Source organism: Trachypithecus francoisi, unplaced genomic scaffold (assembly GCF_009764315.1).
Source record: "Trachypithecus francoisi isolate TF-2019V2 unplaced genomic scaffold, Tfra_2.0 Lachesis_group3, whole genome shotgun sequence".
NCBI classification, from domain to species: domain Eukaryota; kingdom Metazoa; phylum Chordata; class Mammalia; order Primates; family Cercopithecidae; genus Trachypithecus; species Trachypithecus francoisi.
In genome coordinates, this window is record NW_022681468.1 from 75,130,176 (window position 1) to 75,149,572 (window position 19,397).

At 42.9% G+C, this 19,397-nt stretch overlaps 1 protein-coding gene across 2 annotated transcripts; it reads right to left on the reverse strand.

Annotated features, from left to right (window-relative positions):
* Positions 1–998: 998 nt before the first annotated feature.
* Positions 999–18,621, reverse strand: COCH (cochlin). Of its 2 annotated transcripts, none has more exons than XM_033188351.1 (12): positions 18,537–18,621; positions 18,154–18,210; positions 18,023–18,070; positions 15,393–15,549; positions 14,169–14,302; positions 13,628–13,690; positions 12,325–12,369; positions 12,087–12,234; positions 7,547–7,650; positions 6,572–6,798; positions 5,878–6,394; positions 999–1,994 (listed from the first exon to the last, which is right to left on the reverse strand). In XM_033188351.1, exons 2-12 carry the CDS (start codon positions 18,185–18,187, stop codon positions 1,819–1,821), a joined length of 1,653 nt encoding a protein of 550 aa, XP_033044242.1. In that variant the 5' UTR covers positions 18,188–18,210; positions 18,537–18,621; the 3' UTR covers positions 999–1,818. The 2 variants fall into 2 exon arrangements, with proteins under 2 accessions (XP_033044242.1, XP_033044243.1); XM_033188352.1 differs by having other exon boundaries at positions 18,510–18,552.
* Positions 18,622–19,397: the final 776 nt, after the last annotated feature.

Sequence of the window (19,397 nt, forward strand, 5' to 3'; positions counted from 1 at the left end):
TTATGCTAAACCCAGTTTTTATGATGTTTAACTAAAATTATCCTTGTTACATGATTTAGTCACGTTTGAAGCATTTTATAAAGGGGGAGGTTGTCTTCTGAAACTCCGTTTTCAAATTCAGATTTTTATGTAGTGAAAAAGGCAATTCCAGTTCAGTTTTTCCCGGCATGTAGTCCTTTTATTCCTCTTACGCAGGGTATAAAACTGTAAGACTCAAAAGATTTACTGGAGTATATTATTCTGACTGTTGAACACCTTTTTCAGGGGGCCTAGGTGGATGAGAGGAGATAGGACCCATCTTTAGAAAAGACAGGCAAGATGGGATGATAGAGCACCTCTTTCTTTTGGGAGAGGCCTTGGTGAGCTAATCATCTAAGTCATATTAAGGGAGTCCTGATGTTCTCCTTTCATAGGGACCAACTTCACAAGCATTTAAAGTAAAAATGATGTCAATCACAAAACATTTCTGGTGAAGCAAGTACTCAAAAATATCTTAGACTGCTTAACCAGGTAGTCGCTGTGTATAATGTCTAGAACAGTAGGTATTCAATAAACTTGTGTCTTTTTGTTTTTTTATTTTGGAGATAGGGTTTTGCTGTGTCACCCAAGCTGGAGTGCAGTGGTGTGATCATGGCTCACTGTAGCCTTGACCTCAGCTCAAGCAGTCCTCCCACCTCAGCCTCCCGAGTAGCTCGGACTACAGGCATGCACCATCCCACGCAGCTAATTTTTTTTTTCTTTTTTGTAGTCAGGGTTCTCACTGTTGCCCAGGCTGGTCTTGAATTCATGGCCTCAAGCAGTCCTCCCGCTTCAGCCTCCCAAAGTGCTGGGATTACAGGCATGAGCCACTGTGCTTGGCCTCAATAAATAATTGAATCAAAGAAAAAAATATTCTTGGTATTAATACATGATTTAAAACACAATTCAGATTGGTCTTTCCACATGGATTTTTACCATATCCTCAGGGGAGACACTTGCAGTAATAAAAGTAAGCCAGCTTACAATCACTCACTAGCAGTTTTATTGCTTAAATATTCCAATTACATTATTTTTTTCTGCAGTTATTTGAAATGTCTTTAAATGTTTATAAGCAGTCAGTAAATACTTTACCAACTTTTAAGTACTTGGGTGACTTAGAATATAAGCCAAATATATCTATATACATATAAAATTAAGGAGAGAAATAGGAAAATACCTGGCAATTCTGCTCTCTTAGTGTGATATTTTTAGTCATAAGTTGTTATAAAAACACACTACAAAAGCAGTTTGATACAGGACTCCTTTCTATACCCAGATTTTATAGTCTGCAGTAATAGCTAGCTATTGTTGATTGGTTTTAAGAAAATACCTACTTGGGTCAAAATATGTATACCTGAACCATGTTAAAGAGCTGTGTTCCATTTAAGTTTCTCTTTTCATTTTGCTTATATAATCAATACGGAATGGTTAAGAGAAGGAATGTTGCTTTTGGTCTAAGTATCAGATTCTTTTATTGAGCTATGGAATTTGCATATCTATACATTTAGTAGGCATGGTTAGAACTCTTAAGGTTTTAATCCACATTATCTCCTCTTTCCTGAGTTTCTAAGGGCCATGATTATGAAGCCTCAGCAGTGTTTTTAACAAAGTACACTGTAAATTGTAACCAGAAGGCAGTGGCTTTAAAGGAGTGCTTATTTGCCTAAATGGCTGTCGACATATTTAATATAATAGTTTTGTATCTGATTCTAGTATGCTAAAGCATTTCAGTATTATGAGAATACAATTTATACACTGGATCCCCTTGTACTTTTTCTTTCAGTTGTCAAAATGTTACCATTATTGCTGGGATTCTAAGAAATCTCTACAAATGCCTCTGATGACATCAGAAACAATCGGTTCTAATCCTGTGAACTCTCTTGTGAAGAAAGCATGAGACTCCTTCGGTTTAGAAGCCATATCTTTCAGGTCATCCAGAGGTGCCCAAGCCACACCAACAGAGAAGATAGTGATTCCTACAATGGAAACATTTTAAAGTGAATTAAAAATCAGGTCTACCTAATATATAGAATTATGTCTATATGTTTTCCATACACTGTTACATAGTTGCAGCGAAAACTGCTTACTAATTTCTGGACAATTAAATCCCCCGAACAAATTAAGTTTTCACAGTCATTGTGACAAGAGTGGTCAAACCAGAAACTCTGCTACATCTGTGACTCACCACATGAACAGGTAAGTCATGATCACTGATAAGAAATATTTGATAAAGTTCAACATCCATTAATGACAACACATGTAATAAACTAGGAATAGAAGAAAACTTTTAACCTGATGCACAGTATCTTTTCAAAAATCCTACAGTAGGCTGGGCGCGGTGGCTCAAGCCTGTAATCCCAGCACTTTGGGAGGGCGAGATGGGCAGATCACGAGGTCAGGTGATCGAGACCATCCTGGCTAACACGGTGAAACCCTGTCTTTACTAAAAAATACAAAAAATGAGTCGGGCGTGGTGGCGGGCACCTGTAGTCCCAGTGACTTAGGAGGCTGAGGCAGGAGAATGGCGTAAACCCGGGAGGCAGAGGTTGCAGTGAGCTGAGATCTGGCCACTGCACTCCAGCTCGGGCGACAGAGCAAGACTCCGTCTCAAAAAAAAAAAAAAAAAAAAAAAAAAAAAAAAAAAAAATCCTACAGTAAATGCAGATGGTGAAAATTTTCCATACAAAGTTGGCCTGCATCAAACAGTATACTGGAGGCAGAGTCACAGTCCATTAAAGCAAGAAAGAAAGGCACCAGAGATGGGATAAGTAAAAGGTAAAAGTGTTCAAAGGTTGTTTGAGGAATGGTGACTAGTCCTCTGATAATGACAAACCCTCTTCCATTTCAATCTTTAATACTGGCAAACTAATAATCAGAAAATGTCAGCCTATAATCCCAAAGCAAAACTAGTAAGTACTGTCCAAGAGGGGTCGGTATGAAACTGGAGTAATTTCTTCCAGTTACATTGAGGTATTCTATTTCCATTCACTTGAGTTACTAGAAGGCTTTTAGTATAACTGTACATTCAGTTAGGGTGATAATACATTGGTTGGATTCACCCCAATCCCAATTGTAGAAGTTTTCATTTAATCTTTTTTTTTTTTTTTTTTTTGGAGACAGAGTCTGGCTCTTTCGCCCATGCTGGAGTGCAGTGGTACAATCAAGGCTCACTGCAGCCTCAACTTCCTGGGCTCAAATGATCCTCCTCAGCAACCCCATCCTCGAGTAGCTGGGACTACGGGTGCATGCCACCAAGCCCAGCTAATTTTTTAGTTTTTTTGTAGAGATGGGGTTTCACCATGTTGTTCAGGCTGGTCTTATCTCAAACTCCAGGGCTCAAGCGATCCATCTGCCTTGGCCTCCCAAAGTGCTGGGATTACAGGCGTGAGCCACCACACCAGGCCTCGTTTAGCAGATTCTTAGTGTAGAGTACCATCTATCTAATGCTGGGTGCAATTTTTTATAGCTTTTGGGGTTTCTGTAATAGTTTTCCTCTACGGATCTAAAGCTTCATCCCCCTTCTAGTGGTATACAGTGCTCAGAGTGGTAAACACCTAAGATACACAGGAGGTTTACATGATGTAAAACCTACTTGGAACAATTTCCAATTGTTCCAGTCTCCTTTTCCTGACTCCTACTCCCTGGCAAAAAAAAAAAAAGTCAAAATATTTTTTTCCTCCCCCTCAGTTTTCCTCACTTCTTTTCAGTTCTACATTCTAGTTCAGATTGTTTAGCTCAAGCCCAGCATATAATTACAGTTTAAAAAAATAAAACAATCACACCACTGTACTCCAGGCTGGGCGACAGAGCAAGACCTTGAAAATAAAAACAGTTGTGATCTAACCCTAAAATCCTACCCTATTTTCTGGCCTTTGCAACTTTGAATATCACTAAGGGATAATTTTCATGAATCAATTTTGGTGTAGTCCAGCCTTCTGAAGTTTAATCAACCTAATCACTTTACAGCTTGAATACAATCCTGTTATCTATAAGTTCAGTAAGCTAAGTATTAAGGAATATGATAGTAAACAGGTCTTTACTTCATAGATTAGTTGCTGATGTATAAAAAATACTTTTTATGCCACGTGCGGCGGCTCACACCTGTAATCCCAGCACTTTGGGAGGCCGATGTGGGCAGATCATGAGGTCAGGAGATTGAGACCATCCTGGCTAACACAGTGAAACCCCGTCTCTACTAAAAATACAAAAAATTATCCGGGCGTGGTGGCAGGCGCCTGTAGTCCCAGCTACTCGGAGGCTGAGGCAGGAGAATGGCGTGAACCTGGGAGGCAGAGATTGCAGTGAGCCGAGATCACACCACTGCACTCCAGCCTGGGCGACAAAGCGAGACTCCGTCTCAAAAAAAAAACTTTTTATAAGCTAGATGTGGAACTTAAGTTGCATATCTTCTCTGTCTTAAGAATAATCTTTCATCAGTATCTGTAAAAATAGGTAAGTACATTGGCAGAGGTACTAATGTGTAGAAAGGAAAAAGGTTATGTCATTAGGAATTAAGTAGGGAAAAGGAGGTACAGAAGAGTATAAAAACAGCAAGTCCATTGATTCTTTCCTCCTGTCACTCAGTTATATCCTCAGAAAGGGAATCTTAGCTTTTTGTTGGTCTATTTGATCTCTAACATTATGTTAATGTCCTCAGGAATGAGGCCTGTGCCAAAAGTAATATTAAGGCTGGGGTGAGGAAGAAAGAAAAAGAAACCCTTCTTATACCCTTTTATAACACCAGAGTGTGTTTTTATTATCTTAAGGGGAAGAAAAAAAGGAAGGTTTTTTTTTCTTTTTGAGACAGAGTCTCACTCTGTCACCCAGGCTGGAATGCCATGGCACGATCTCAGCTCACTGCAACCTCAGCCTTCTGGGTTCAAGTGACTCATGCCTCAGCCTCCTGAGTAGCTGGGATTACAGGTGTATGTTACCACACCCGGCTAATTTTTGTATTTTTAGTAGAGACTGGTTTTTACCATGTTGGCCCAGCTGGTCTTGAACTCCTGACCTCAGGTGATCTGCCCACCCCAGCCTCCCAAAGTGCTGGAATTATAGGTGTGAGCCACTGCACGTGGCCAAGGGGGATAGGTAAAGACTATAGGAGACCTCATCTCAGGAAACTCATGCCAGACAAAACTTGACTAAAATAAAAGTTAAGGCTTGGGTGCGGTGGCTTATGCCTGTAATCGCAGCACTTTGGGAGGCCGAGGTGTGAGGAATGCTTGAGCCCAGGAGTTTGAGACCAGCCTGGGGAACAAAGTGAGACCCCCGTCTTTACAAAAAAAAAAATTTAAAAATTAGCCAGGCGCAGTGGCATATGCCTGTCATCCTAGCTACGTGGAAGGCTGACACAGGATTATTGCTTGAGCCCAATAGTTGGAGGTTGTAGTGAGCTCTGATCATGCCACTGCACTCCAGCCTAGTGACAGAGCAACAACCTGTTTCATACACAAGAAGGTTAGGATAAATTACCGAATGGCAGATTCATGGTAGGTTATAAGCTGGCTATTTGGAGATATAGTCCAAGTTTAAGCTAAATGTGAGCACCTGTAACATTTCCTTAATGTGACATGGTTCTCATGACAATTCTCCCAACAATACAGTGGTTAGGAATGTGGACTCTGGAGCCAGAATGCCTGGGTTTGGATCTTGGCCTTGCCACTTACTAAATGTGTCATTTCCAGGAAGTTTGTTTCCTTATCTGTAGAATGAGATTAGTAGGGCTGCTTTGACAGTTAATATTGGGTAAAGCTGCAGGTGTTTGTTCAATGAAATGCTTAAATTTTTATTTACTCCTAAAATTCACTGAACCATTTTTTTTCTGTTCCCTTCTCCTATCAAGAACAAGGACCTTACCTGCATCATGTGCAGCAGCTGCAGGGCCTTGGACATCATCATAGGACTGCCCATCTGTGACAATTACTAGGAAGTTCTTGTTGGGGCTCTCCCTTATAGGGCCAAACACATTTCTAACAGTAAAGGAAATGGCATCACCAGTAGCTGTTCCACCACTCATATAGCGGATGTTTCTGATAACAGCTAGGACATCCTCTTTGGTGCTATAGTCAGTGAAACTGAACTCCGTGCGCTGATCATAAGTAAACTGTACAGCAGCTATCTTGGCACCAATGTCCGAGATTTCAAAAGTCTTGGCTATGTTGGAAACAAATTCAAGCATGAGGCGGAAATTGCTATCTCCAACACTGCTGGAGCCATCAATTAGAAAGGCAATGTTCACTGAGTTATAACAGGTCTTGCTGCACATCATTTGTTCATGAGTGCACAGCTTCTGTACCAGAGGCTTTACGTATTTTGTAGTGCCAAACCAGTTGGGCATGTGGTAAGAGAAGAAGCCATTATTCCGACAGACAGCCTAATGGGGGAGACACATAAAAGATATCCAAAAGGATCAAAAGTTGTTTCTTCTTAAAACCTGTGGAAAATCCTGAATGTTACAAGTTAATCTAGATAACAGGCAGTCAGCACTGCACTTAGAGGTCCAAAATGGAATACCTATCACTGTAACAGAAGATGACCCTCACCACTTTACCTTGTCAACAAATGTAACATCCTGAACCATCCCCAGTTCTTCAGGAATAGGCTTGGCCACAGAAACTATAAATACATTGACACCAAACTCTCTGGCCACAATGCCTGCTTCCTCGATGTCATCAGAAGGCCAACCATCAATAAATACCACCACCACTTTGGGGATCCCTTTTCTTACTCCAGCATCTACTGTGAAGAATTTCTGAGCAGTATGCTTCAAGGCTTTTCCTAAATTTGAAAAAGAAGCAAACAAGTAGCATTTACCACTGCTCAAACCACATTTCTGTTTCCCTGTAGCATTTGATGCTGCAAAGTTTAAGAATTATACATAGAACTGGCAGTGGGGCGGGGCACACACAAAAAAGAATTATATAGAACCCAGTTCTATAACAGATGCATCAGCTGGGAAAGTTTAATTATCTACCAGGCCTATTTTTTTCTCTTCACAAACCATATTATTTCCCCCTCTACCTCCTAGAAGCCTCACATTTGCTTATCCCACATCAATTGCCAGTTAGAAACACAAAACTGATTCCCACTTCTGTGCACGTGCTCTCTATGTAGCCCTTTGGTGACTGATTAGTGCCTCTAAGAAGTCTCTCTTCAGAGTCAACAGTAGTGCTACTCTCATTCTTTCTGCCACGTCTGCATTCATTAGATAAGTCTGTTGATCTTCACTTCTTTTTAGCATTAAAAGAGATACTTCTCCAATGTTATATATCTAGTCAATCCAACATATGAGAATTCTAAATCACCATGCTTTATATTTTTAAAAATAAGAAATATCAACACACTTTGGTATACTTCCCTTATACATTGAAAAATTATCTCAGATGATCAAATGCAGACCTAGCCAAGATTTCAGTTCCAGGAAGATTTCACATCTGCTCGTATAAAATAGCATAATACTGTTTTACATGTCTGATCACTGGTAACCCTCTCCTATATTACTTCCCAGGTATTGAAGTCTACTTACCTGTATTGGAATTACCTCCTCTGAAACCTACTTCCTTTATGGCAAACAAAACATCTTTGGCTGATGTAAAGTTTTTCAAGTAAAATTCTATTTTGGGGTGTTCACTAAGTGGAAGAAAGAAAATGTTATTCAGGGAGAATTAAAAAGGTAAAATAAGCAACATTACATGCCTTAAAAACAGTTTTAAAACCAGACAACACACAAGTTTCTTTCTTAATTCCACAGTACATAGTCAACTAAGGCATTGCATCCTTACTTGAATTATTGGGGATATTTCAGAGGTGTAACAAAGAATTGCCATATTGAGGATTTATTATATTCTGGGTAATAAGTCAAAAGCGTAACACATGTATAACCTCATTTCATCTAGCTCTACAAGGTTGGAATTATCCCAATTATGTAAATGAAGAAACTGAGGCTCAGAGCATTTAGGGAGTTTGCCTGATGAAACACAGCTGCATTTTAAGTTCAGGTTGTCTGGTTCCAAAGTCCACGCCTAAACTATACGAATAACTTGAAATCAGGTTTGGCTCAGAGCCTTGGGTTTAACAGAAGTCCGCAGAATTGGGCACCAGGTAGCTAAACTAAATTAGGAAGTGGCTGGGTGTGAAACTAGGGTCTGTTCCATCGTGGGACCCAGAGGCTCTAAGTAGTGTGGATCTATTAACCCAGGTCTCTCTGTTTAGGAGAAACAATTTCATTGATGTGATGGTCAGCATTTTTTTAAAGGGAAAAAGGTGAAATGAATTATAAAGTTACAATATTGAGTTTTTCTTATGATGACAGTGACATTTGTGGACCTTAAAATTATGTGTATTGTAAGAGTTTAGCCGTGGCCGGGCGCGGTGGCTCAAGCCTGTAATCCCAGCACTTTGGGAGGCCGAGACGGGTGGATCACGAGGTCAGTAGATTGAGACCATCCTGGTCTACACGGTGAAACCCCGCCTCTACTAAAAAATACAAAAAACTAGCCGGGCGAGATGGCGGGCGCCTGTAGTCCCAGCTACTCGGGAGGCTGAGGCAGGAGAATGGTAGGAACCCGGGAGGCGGAGCTTGCAGTGAGCCAAGATCGCGCCACTGCACTCCAGCCTGGGCTACAGAGCGAGACTCCGTCTCAAAAAAAAAAAAAAAAAAAAAAAGAGTTTAGCCATCTCATTTCCTATATTTAATATTAAAGGAATTTCAGCTCACTTTTATATAACTACTCTGTGTTCATCGGAGACTGTATTGAGTATAAACAACCAAAGCACAATCTATTGTGTTTAGATTCCAGATGAGTCAGTATTTCATAGTGCAAAATTTTAAGATCTTAGCATTATCAGTAGCTATTTTATTCAAGATTTTTTCAGGGAGAAGTATAACACTGACTGCATTTCTGCACACATACCTGATGGAATATTGGGTCATAAAATCAGATTTCATGGGTTGAAAACCTTTTCACTTGTGGTCACTTTTCAACTATCCAGATTATGACTTAGGAAATTAGTCTCATTTTTGTATCCTTAATGATATGTTCTGTCCTTTAACTTGACAGGGTTTATCTATTCTAATAGTCTTTCTGAAACAGAAAAACTACAAACCAGGAAGTTACAAGAAGCTAGTCTTTGTATGAGTCTACAAGGTAATGAAGCATTCATCTTCAAAAAGAATTGGGTCAAAATAGTCAGAAAAAAGTATCAGACAAAAAGGATTGCAGGGGAATTTGCCTCATGGGATGTTAAAATGTGCAAGAAAACTATGATAATTAAAGGAGTGTAGAAAAAATATGTAAGGATTAGCATATGAATCAAAGAAATAGACTTGCTCAAACTCAGGTATAAATATGATACCATAAGTCAATGAAACAAGGAACCCATTTTTTTAAGGGTGAGAGACAAATGGTTAAATTATATAAAAAGAGTTAAATTTTCTTCTCACGCCAAAAAAAATCTATCTAAACTAAGAGCAGAGCCACTTGTAAAAAATAACACAGATGAAATGCAAATTAATATTTGTTTTTTTTTTTTTTTTTTTTTTTTTTTTTTTTTTTTGAGACGGAGTCTTGCTCTGCCACCCAGGCTGGAGTGCAGTGGCCGGATCTCAGCTCACTGCAAGCTCCGCCTCCCGGGTTTACGCCATTCTCCTGCCTCAGCCTCCCGAGTAGCTGGGACTACAGGCGCCCGCCTCGTCGCCCGGCTAGTTTTTTTTTGTATTTTTAAGTAGAGACAGGGTTTCACCGTATTAGCCAGGATGGTCTCGATCTCCTGACCTCGTGATCCGCCCGTCTCGGCCTCCCAAAGTGCTGGGATTACAGGCTTGAGCCACCGCGCCCGGCCGCAAATTAATATTTGTAATAGCATTGTTTATACACCCTTATACACTGCTGATAGTAGTTTAAACTAGTTCACCTTTCTAGGAAGCAATTTTGCTATTTATTTATTTATTTTTTTAGAGATGGGGTCTTGCTGTTGTCCAGGCTGGAGTGTAGTGGTGCCATCATAGCTCTCTGCAGCCTTGAACTCCTGGGCTTGAGATCCTCACACCTCAGCCTCCTGAGCAGCTGGCACTACAAGCATGAGCCACTGTGCATGGCTCAATTTCACTATTTATATCACAGGCTTTACGTCAGAACCTCACTTCTAGAAATCTAATGTGATAAAATAATCAGAGATGGGCACAAAGATGATATAAGGATGTTCATCACAGTGTAGTGTGTAATGTAGTGAAAAAACAATAAAAGAATGGCTAAATAATTATGCAGAGGAATATTATGAAATATTTTTGATGAATATTTGTGATATGAGAAAATGCTCAAAATACTAAAGGATGAAAAAAACAGGATGCAAGGCATTTTTTATAGTCTGAGCTTTTAAAAAATAATACAGTCAAATATTTCCTTAAAATACTGAAGGAGCCAGGCATGGTGGCTCACACCTGTAATCCTAGTACTTTGGGAGGCCGAGGCAGGTGGATCACCTAAGGTTAGGAGTTTGAGACCAGCCTGGCCAACATGGTGAAACCTTGTCTCTACTAAAAATACAAAAATTAGCCAGGCATGGTAGTGCACACCTGTAATCCCAGCTACTCAGGAGGCTGAAGCAGGAGAATTGCTTGAACCTGGGAGGTGGAGGTTGTAGTGAGCAGAGATCGTGCCAATGCATTCCAGCCTTGTTGACAGAGCAAAACTCCATCTCAAAAAAAAAAAAAAAAAAAAAAAAAGTACTGAAGGGAAATAAAACATTTTATAGTAATTATCTCTAGGGCATATGATTTAGGGAATTTCTTTTTTTTTGTGCTTTATGTATTTTCAAGCTTTCTACAACGAGCATATTCTATGTTTGAAACAGAGTCTCGCTCTGTCACCCAGGCTGGAGTGCAGTGGTGCGATCTCGGCTCACTGCAAGCCCCACTTCCCGGGTTCATGCCATTCTTCTGCCTCAGCCTCCCGAGTAGCTGGGACTACAGGCACCCGCCAGCACTCCTGGCTAATTTTTTTTGTATTTTTAGTAGAGAAAGGGTTTCACCATGTTAGCCAGGATGGTCTCGATCTCCTGACTTCATGATCTGCCTGCCTCGGCTTCCCAAAGTGCTGGGATTACAGGCGTGAGCCACTGTGCCTGGCCAGCAATTAATAAATATTTTTAAATGAATGAAATAGAAAGGTCATGCTTCAGATCACCAACCAAGAGAATATGGAAAGAGCTAAAAAGCATAACAGAATAGGGAGGTGGAATAGACATATCACTGCTTCTTCCTTCAGAAAAGAGAAATGAGGAATTGAGCAGAGTAGATAAGCAGAGGTGACTTCTGTAAGCAACATGACTCTCCAATCTACCTTCTTGTTCTTATATAGATAGCACACAGTTTTCTAAATTCTTTTATTCCAAAAAGAAGGCACTCAGAACTACTCAGTCTGCCCAGGCAGTCTTAGATCCTGAACTTACAGTTTAGGAATCCAGTGTGTCCATAACTCAAAATGTTTATACTGAACTGACATGTACCCACTAAAAGGACTGATCATTTGTCATCATTCAAGACATCATTGAAATCTCCTCTCATTTTATTTATTTATTTTTGAGACATAGTCTCTCTGTTGCCCAGGTTGGAGTGCAGTGGTGCAATCTTAGCTCACTGCAACCTCTGCCTCCCAAGTTCAAGTGATTCTCCTGCCTCAGCCTCCCAAGTAGCTAGCATTACAGGCGCATGCCACCACGTCTGGGTAATTTTTGTATTTTTAGTAGAGACTGGGTTTCACATGTTGGCCAGGCTGGTTTCAAACTCCTGACCTCAGGTGATCCACACACCCACCTTGGCCTCCAATGTGCTGAGATTACAGGCATGAGCCACTGCACCCAGCCTCATTTGATTTTGAATGTATCCAACACAAAGAAGTGATCAATGTTTGAGGTGATGGATATGCTAATTGCTCTGATTTGATCACTATACATTGTATGTATGAAACCATTACTATGTACCCCATAAGTATATATAATTATTATGTGTCAATTACAAAATAAATACATAATTTTTTAAAAATCTCCCATTTTAACAAGGTTGGTACCTGGCTTGAACAAGGCCCACATGTGGTCCTTCTGTTCCAATTCCCAACATTAGAGCCACTTTTCCAACAAAATTCTTCTGTAAATTAAATCGGCGCTGCCCAATATTAAAGCTTCCATCAATCAGAAATGCAATGTCTGCTTTACAATCTGCGAACAACCAAACCAGTCCCCTTGTTAGCAGTCTCAGGAGGAGGGAGGGAAAATGCTGCCTTCCCAAATGGAGATCTTGATTCTTACCTTTATTGCCAGTTTTCTTCTCAGGTGTTTTCTTTAGTCGTTTACCTGAAATAAAAGATGCACTTGGCATTAACAAAAGGAAGACAGTTACATAGCAAGAAACCCACATGGGGAGAAGCTCATAACAACAGAGTGCCATTCGCGAAAGGACTTTTTTAAAAAAATTAATTTCCTCAGGATTTTCTGGACTAGGGAAAGCAATGACTCAATAAATAAACAAATCAGTATGTAGGCCTACATATTTGATATGCCTCTAATCCAGGACTTTGATACCCCAAACCCACAGGTGACGCAGGAACTCAACATTAGATCCTAATGTTCTTAATATCTTTGACTTTAAAACTGCCATAGTCATACAAAAAGGGTTCGCTGGCTATTTCTTTCTTTCTTTTTTTTTTTTTTTTGAGATGGAGTCTTGCTCATCGCCCAGGCTGGAGTGCAATGGCGCGATCTCGGTTCACTGCAAGCTCCGCCTCCCGGGTTCACGCCATTCTCCTCTCAGCCTCCCGAGTGGCTGGGACTACAGGCACCCGCCACCTCGCTCAGCTAACTTTTTGTATTTTTAGCAGAGATGGGGTTTCACCGTGTTAGCCAGGATGGTCTCGATTTCCTGACCTCGTGATCCGCCCGCCTCGGCCTCCCAAAGTGCTGGGATTACAGGCGTGAGCCACCGCACTCGGCCCTATTTCTTATAATAGACACACATTCCTTATTCACGTGATACTGCAGTAATTAAAGGAATTTAATGAAGCAAACGGAACTGGAAGTTCATGGTATTTGACCAGTTCTTAGGTGTGGTTTATCAAATCTGGGAGTAAATAGGACTTTAAGAGAATTATTAGCCTGCGTGCAGTGGCTCATGCCTGTAATCCCTGAACTTTGGGAGGCTGAAGTGGGCGGATTGCATGAGGTCAGGAGTTCAAACCAGCCTGGGCATCATAGCTAGTCCTCTGTCTCTACAAAAAAGTAAAAAAATTAGCTGGGTGTAGTGGCATGTGCCTGTAGTACCACCTACTCAGGAGGCCAAGGTGAGAAGGTTGCTTGAGTCTAGGAGTTTAAGGCTGCAGTGAGCTATATGATGGCACCACTGCACTGCAGCCTGAGCAATAGAGGGAGCCCCGTCTTTAAAATATACACATAAAATTGAATGTTTCTATATGTAATATACCAGTAAACTTAAGACATTTGCTTTGTTTCTCTTTAATACCAAATTTCTTTAAGCAAAGCTTCTACCAACAACACATTTATTCATAACTTCCAAATGCTGTGCTGGCAACTAGGAGATAGGTTTCATAGTTCATACCTGTTGGTGGATTTGCTGTGGACACGGCTTGTCCTGTGGCCTCCTGTGTACTACTTTTGCCTTCTGTTAAAATAAAAATAAGCTTATTTTTTTCCTTTTCCTTCTTTACCAAAGTATTATGAATCTAATTTAGGGCTCTCTACGATGACAAATGTAATAGGGTAATGGTGATTGTAGTTACAAACATCCTACTGCACGCTAGTTTCAGAGAACCAAAATGCTTATCCATTATATCTTCAAAGGATCATCAAAAATGAATTCAGTAGTTTTTCAGTTCCTTGGTAAGTGTCCAGGCATTCTGACAGCAGATAATTCAAGTTTCTATTGCCATCATCTGCCAGTAAGATTGTCTTCTATTCACCGATATTTGGCTTCAGTGGGTACTTGACCCCTCCGTCTAACCTACAGTTTACCTCTATAGGTCAGCTTCAGTCTTGATCACAGGTTTTTCCATCAAGGTTAAAGAGGCTGAGCTAAAAAAAGCAGAAAACTTTTGGGGGGTGGGCGAATATTACAGAATGAGAACAGTAATTATACCTACTAGTTACTGTGAAAGAAGCAGACCATCTAGAAAGCATTTGAGACTGGATGCCATTGGCATCTACTGAGGAATAGTTTTCTCGGCCAGGTAGGCTGTAGACTCGTACAGGTCCCCCTGAGTTGCTGATTACTCCCCTGCAACACAAGAATAGCAGCTGAGATGCTATCCACACTTTTTTCAGGGCATCCCACTGACTTATAGTGCCATGTTGTATCTATTGCTTTGATTAATCAAGAAAATAGTTCATCAGGGAAGTCATCTAAAGATTCTGCTTATTTTGTTTATTTATTTATTTGTCTGATGGAGTCTCGCTCTGTAGCCCAGGCTGGATGGAGTACAGTGGCGTGATCTCGGTTCACTGCAACCTCCACCTTCCGGGCTGCGATTCTCCTGCCTCAGCCTCCCAAGTAGCTGGGATTTACAGGCGTGTGTCACCACGCCTGGCTAATTTTTGTATTTTTAGCAGGGACAGGGTTTCACTATGTTATCTAGGTCTTGAATTCCTGACCTCAAGTGATCTGCCTGCCTCAGCCTCCCAAAGTGGTGGGATTACAGGCATGAGCCACCACTCCCAGCTGCTGCTAGCCTTTTAAAAACTTGCTTACACAAGAACAAAATTGCCTGGAAAAAATTGTTTTGTGCTGTCGAACTTCCTAAGTGTTGATAAGAACACATTTGTAATATCCCGTTACCTACAACTTAGAAATTCAGAGCACCAAACAATTTTCCTAAGATACTCTCTTTAACTACATGCCCTTGGACTGAAATGTTTTTAGGAGTATTATACTGGCTATTCTACTACAGGATAGCTTGGCACTTGCTAACAATAGTCACCTGGGGCAAGATACTTGACAACTCTGAGTTCAGTTTCTTCATCTGTAACTGGAGTAAAATTCTACCTACCTTGTCGAGTTGTGGTGGAAGTTAAAACAATAGCTGGCACATAGTAATAACTCAGTAACATATCACATGATTAGGAATGTTTTGGAATCACAGCAATCTAGCCATCAAGAAGTAATGCAATTTGCCTTTTGTGAGAAAGCTTTCCATGTGTATTTCGTGTTTCAAGTATATCCAGGAGAACCTTGAAAATATATCCATTTTCTGTGGCCACAATGGCACCAAAAGAAAGAATGCAGGGAAGAAAGGGATCCAGATGGCTAAAGCAGGAAAGGAAATAATCATGTTTGCATTTCTCTCCCACCCTGGTGTGTTTGGGCTTACCTGTGGACAGCAGCCCCACATATGCTCGATACAGAAGCATATACTATGTTCCCATACACAGAGAATTCATCAAGAGGGCAGCCCCCTGGGCAGAGGACATCTGCTTTCTCTTTCCTGATGTCCAAGCCTCTGGTAAAACATGTGATAGCAATGGGAGCTGAAGAGAAAGGAGATAATATTGTAAGCATTCTTAGGACTTCTTGGGGGCATAGTGGTGGGGAGACTACCGTGTGAGATTTAAGTTTTACTTCCCTAATTTCTACTCTTCTAGTTATGAATATTGACTTATATACCATTCCATACCATTCTGGATTTTGGCAAACCACAAGGTTGCTTTCCAATTTAATATAGTCCCCAGCCACTGTAAAAGTCTAATGTGACAGTTCTGGGTTTTTATTTTGTTTTTGTTTTTGAAATGGGGACTCGCCAAGTTGCCCAAGCTAGGCTCAAATTCCCGAGCTCAAGTGATCCATCTCTACCTCCTTAGTAGCTGGGATTACAGGTGTGCCACTGTGCCTGGCTTCTCAGTTCTTAATCAGATTGGAAATACATAATTGGAACTATATCTGAAGTAGAAAATAAAGGTCATTTAATACTTATTAATTATAGAAATACAAAAAATCTTGGCTGGGCTTTGTGACTCATGCCTATAATCCCAGCACTTTAGCAGGCCAAGACAAGAGGATCTGCTTGAGTCCAGGAGCTCAAGACCAACCTGGACAACATAGCGAGACCTCATCTCTTCTAAAAAAAAAAAAAAAAAAAAAAAAAAAATTTTTTTAAATGGCCACACATGGTGGTGCATGCCTGTACTCTCAGCTACTGAGAGGCTGAGGTGGGAGGATTGCTTGAGCCCAGGAGTTCAAGCTTACAGTGAGCTATGATTGCATCACTGCACTCCATCCTGGGTGACAGAATAAGATCTTATCTCGAGAAGGAAAAAAAAAATTTTTTAATCTCAACTTTGATGACACCGTGTACATAGTTGCTTGAGGTAAAAATAGTAAATCTGGATCGAGCTTTTGTGGAACATCTTCATAGACATGTGCACAAATCAAAGCCATCCTTTCCTGCATAGGACCATTTATCTTAGCCTACAAATGCAGATCCTTAAAATCACACATTAAGGAAACCAACAAAAAGATGTTTAGATTCACAGAAAGTTATTTAACTCGATTGTTCATTTTATAGATGAGAAAATTAAAGCCGTGGGGTTAATTTGCCCAAACAACATTCTGCAACTCCCGAAGGACAGAAAACAGAAAAGTGAATGCCTTCAGAATAGAGCATTTTTATCTTAATTGAACCTGATTATTTCTGCTCCAGATCTGTCCAAAGAGATTTATCAAGGAGTGAATGCATTTTTAGAAAGCACTGTTAATATTCTCAAGTTTTACACAGTCAACCTAACAAAGAATCAAAGTTTTTACTATAAATGATGCTAGGAAGAGACAAGCTGTTGGCATCAAGTAACAACATAATACAACACGTTAATTTGTGAATTTACTGTCGATACTAAATTGAGATTAATGTTATTAAATGCTATTTTTCAAACATGGGAAATTGTAGTTATCCAAACCTTCCTAAAACATGTATTAATTTCAAAAACCTTTTTTCCAAGGCAGAGGAATACTTTCTGGTCATACTGTCCAACTGAATACCTTGCATGTGACAAACACCCTCCTCTGTGCCCTTTGTGGTGACAGGTACCCTGGGCTTTACATTCCAGGGAAGAGAAGGAAGGATGCAGGCGCAATGCCCATTTCTTAGTTCTGAAACAGTCTGGAGAGCTGAGAGGTGAAAATCCTTACCCCCAAACAGCCTCATACCTATCATCAAACAGCCTTAATCATTCCTCCCGTTTTCCGCTGAGGTGGGGGCGGCATCAGAATCCGGTGCCGAGACCGACCGCCTTTAGTTGCGAACACTGACTTTTGTTAAGTGGAGTGGGAAAAATACAGCCATGTGGGATACTTACCCTCATTCCTACTTTCAAGGAAAACAAACGGTAGCTCTTAGAAAAGAGTTGCCTTTTACACTGTAGAAAATGCACCAAATCACACACCCATACCCGGACCTCCACACGTGGTACAAACTTTTTAGACTCTCACGTGTAGAATGAGACCGCAAGTGCTTCTGATTATAGGGGTTACACCTAGAAACATAGCTAGCGAGTCAAACAAGGTGGGACAGCGACGTTCGCCTCCCTCTCTCTTGGCTACTGCAACCTCAAGTCGGGTCTGGGCGGCTTCTCCTCCACCCCAAACGCAGCGGAGCCCGGGACGGGTGCGCCCCTCGGTGAGACCCAAGGAATCCTCCTTCCTTGACCTCCTGCTGCCGGCGCACAGTGGGCCCGGGGTCTGGAGCTGTGGGTGGGACTGGAGGAGGCGTTCTTCCTAATGCTCTAGGAGAACGTCCCCCCACCGGACCCCTACCATGGGAGAAACAGGTGAGCAAGAGCAGATCGGCTGCAGGGGTTAACGCGGGCGCGCCACGCGGCGGCTCCAACCCCCGCGCCTTCCATCTCGGGCTCTCTGGCCGAGGCCCAGGAGACTGGATCTGAGTCCCGTTTGTACCCGCGGGGCTCAGCCCTTGCGACCGCCTGGACGCACCCCAGCTCCCCGACTCACCGGCTCCCTCGCTGCCCGCGGGCCCCGGCAGCAGCAGCAGACACACACCTGCGAAGAGAAAAGCGCGAGGGCTGGCTCCAGCCTCCACCCAGCGGAGCAAGGGGCCGGGGTCGTCAGGGGCGCGCACCCACCGAGGCTGAGAGCCGGGATCCAGGCTGCGGACATGGTGACTGAGAGGCTGCTTAGACCTGGGAGAGAGGGAGAATGCAGGCAAGGCCAGGGTGCGGGAGGCCCCGCGCGTCACCTCAGAGCCCCGCACCCCTCGGACCCCCGGGCGCGGAGCAGAGGAGAGAGACACCGACGACCCGCTGCTTCAGGCCAGTGCCCCTCTAGGTCTGGAGGAGGCGCCTCGGCGGCAAATCGAACCAAGCCCAGGATCGGTGTGCAACCCCGCACCGCGGGGAGGTGGGGGCGCCAATGCGAAGACAGACAGACAGGGTAGGAGCGACAAAGAAACAGGGACAGAGGCGTCAGGGATCCCTCTCACCCGCGCCCGCCGCCCGGGGCTCCGCACCTGTACGAGATCCACCCGGCTGCGCCCGAGTGCGGAAGCCACAGCCCCCGCGGCCGCTATAAAGGCTGGGCCGCGCGCATGAGCACTGTGCGGGGGGCGCGGGAGGGCGCGGGAGCGGATCCCCTGGGGCCCGGCGGCGACCTTTCAGCTCCGCCTTCGCCCCCTGCCGGCCCCGGCGTGAGGCCGGCGCGGAGGCGCCTCCTCCAGCAGCGCGGGCTTGGCCACCTGGACGCGGCGCCGGTCCCTAGAGGGGGCACGAAGGTTCCCGCGCCGGCGTCTCAACGAGTGCGGAAGGCCGGCGGCCCCGACGGCGGGAGCAGCGGCCTTGCCAGCCCAGCTCTGCGGGGACCAGGGCTGCTGAGGCAGCGGCGGCAGCTACGCACGCCCTCCCACCCCCCACTTCCCACCCCCTACCCCCCGAGGCCCGGGGCTTCTGATAGCTGCCAAATCCACGCGGCCTGAGAACCAAACTTCCCAACTTGGTGCTCTCGTGGAAACGGAGTTCCTACTTCTGAAGTAAAACCTCCCTAGGTTTGGTAAACGCATGCCGCGTTTTCGTTAGAAACCCTGTCAACTGACTGCTAGCTCGTTGGACCTTAGGGATTTGGCCTTGCGCCTTCGTTTCTGCTGGAGTCCTACTTTCCCCCGTGGTTCCATTTGCGCTCCTGCCTAAAGCCACGCGTGTGAGGTGGCCCAGACCCCGACAGCCGGTACCTTTGCTTCTTTTTCACCTCAGGAAGAATTTACGCCTGATTACCTTTCCAAATTCCCAGACTTGGTGTCTTGTGACTACACAGAATCTCAGATTTGATAATGTGTTCTTCTCCCCGCACCATCTTGCTAACGTTTTACAAATGGAAA

Bases quoted from the DNA above. Each gene is read 5' to 3' on its own strand.
- COCH (XM_033188351.1), bottom strand. From the start codon at position 18,187: ATGTCCGCAGCCTGGATCCCGGCTCTCAGCCTCG. The intron at 7,651-12,086 runs GTACCAACCTTG...TCTTCCACTTAG, and splicing joins GTGGGCCTTGTTCAAGCCAG to TGAACACCCCAAAATAGAAT. The intron at 6,395-6,571 runs GTAAAGTGGTGA...CTCCCCCATTAG, and splicing joins ATGTTACATTTGTTGACAAG to GCTGTCTGTCGGAATAATGG.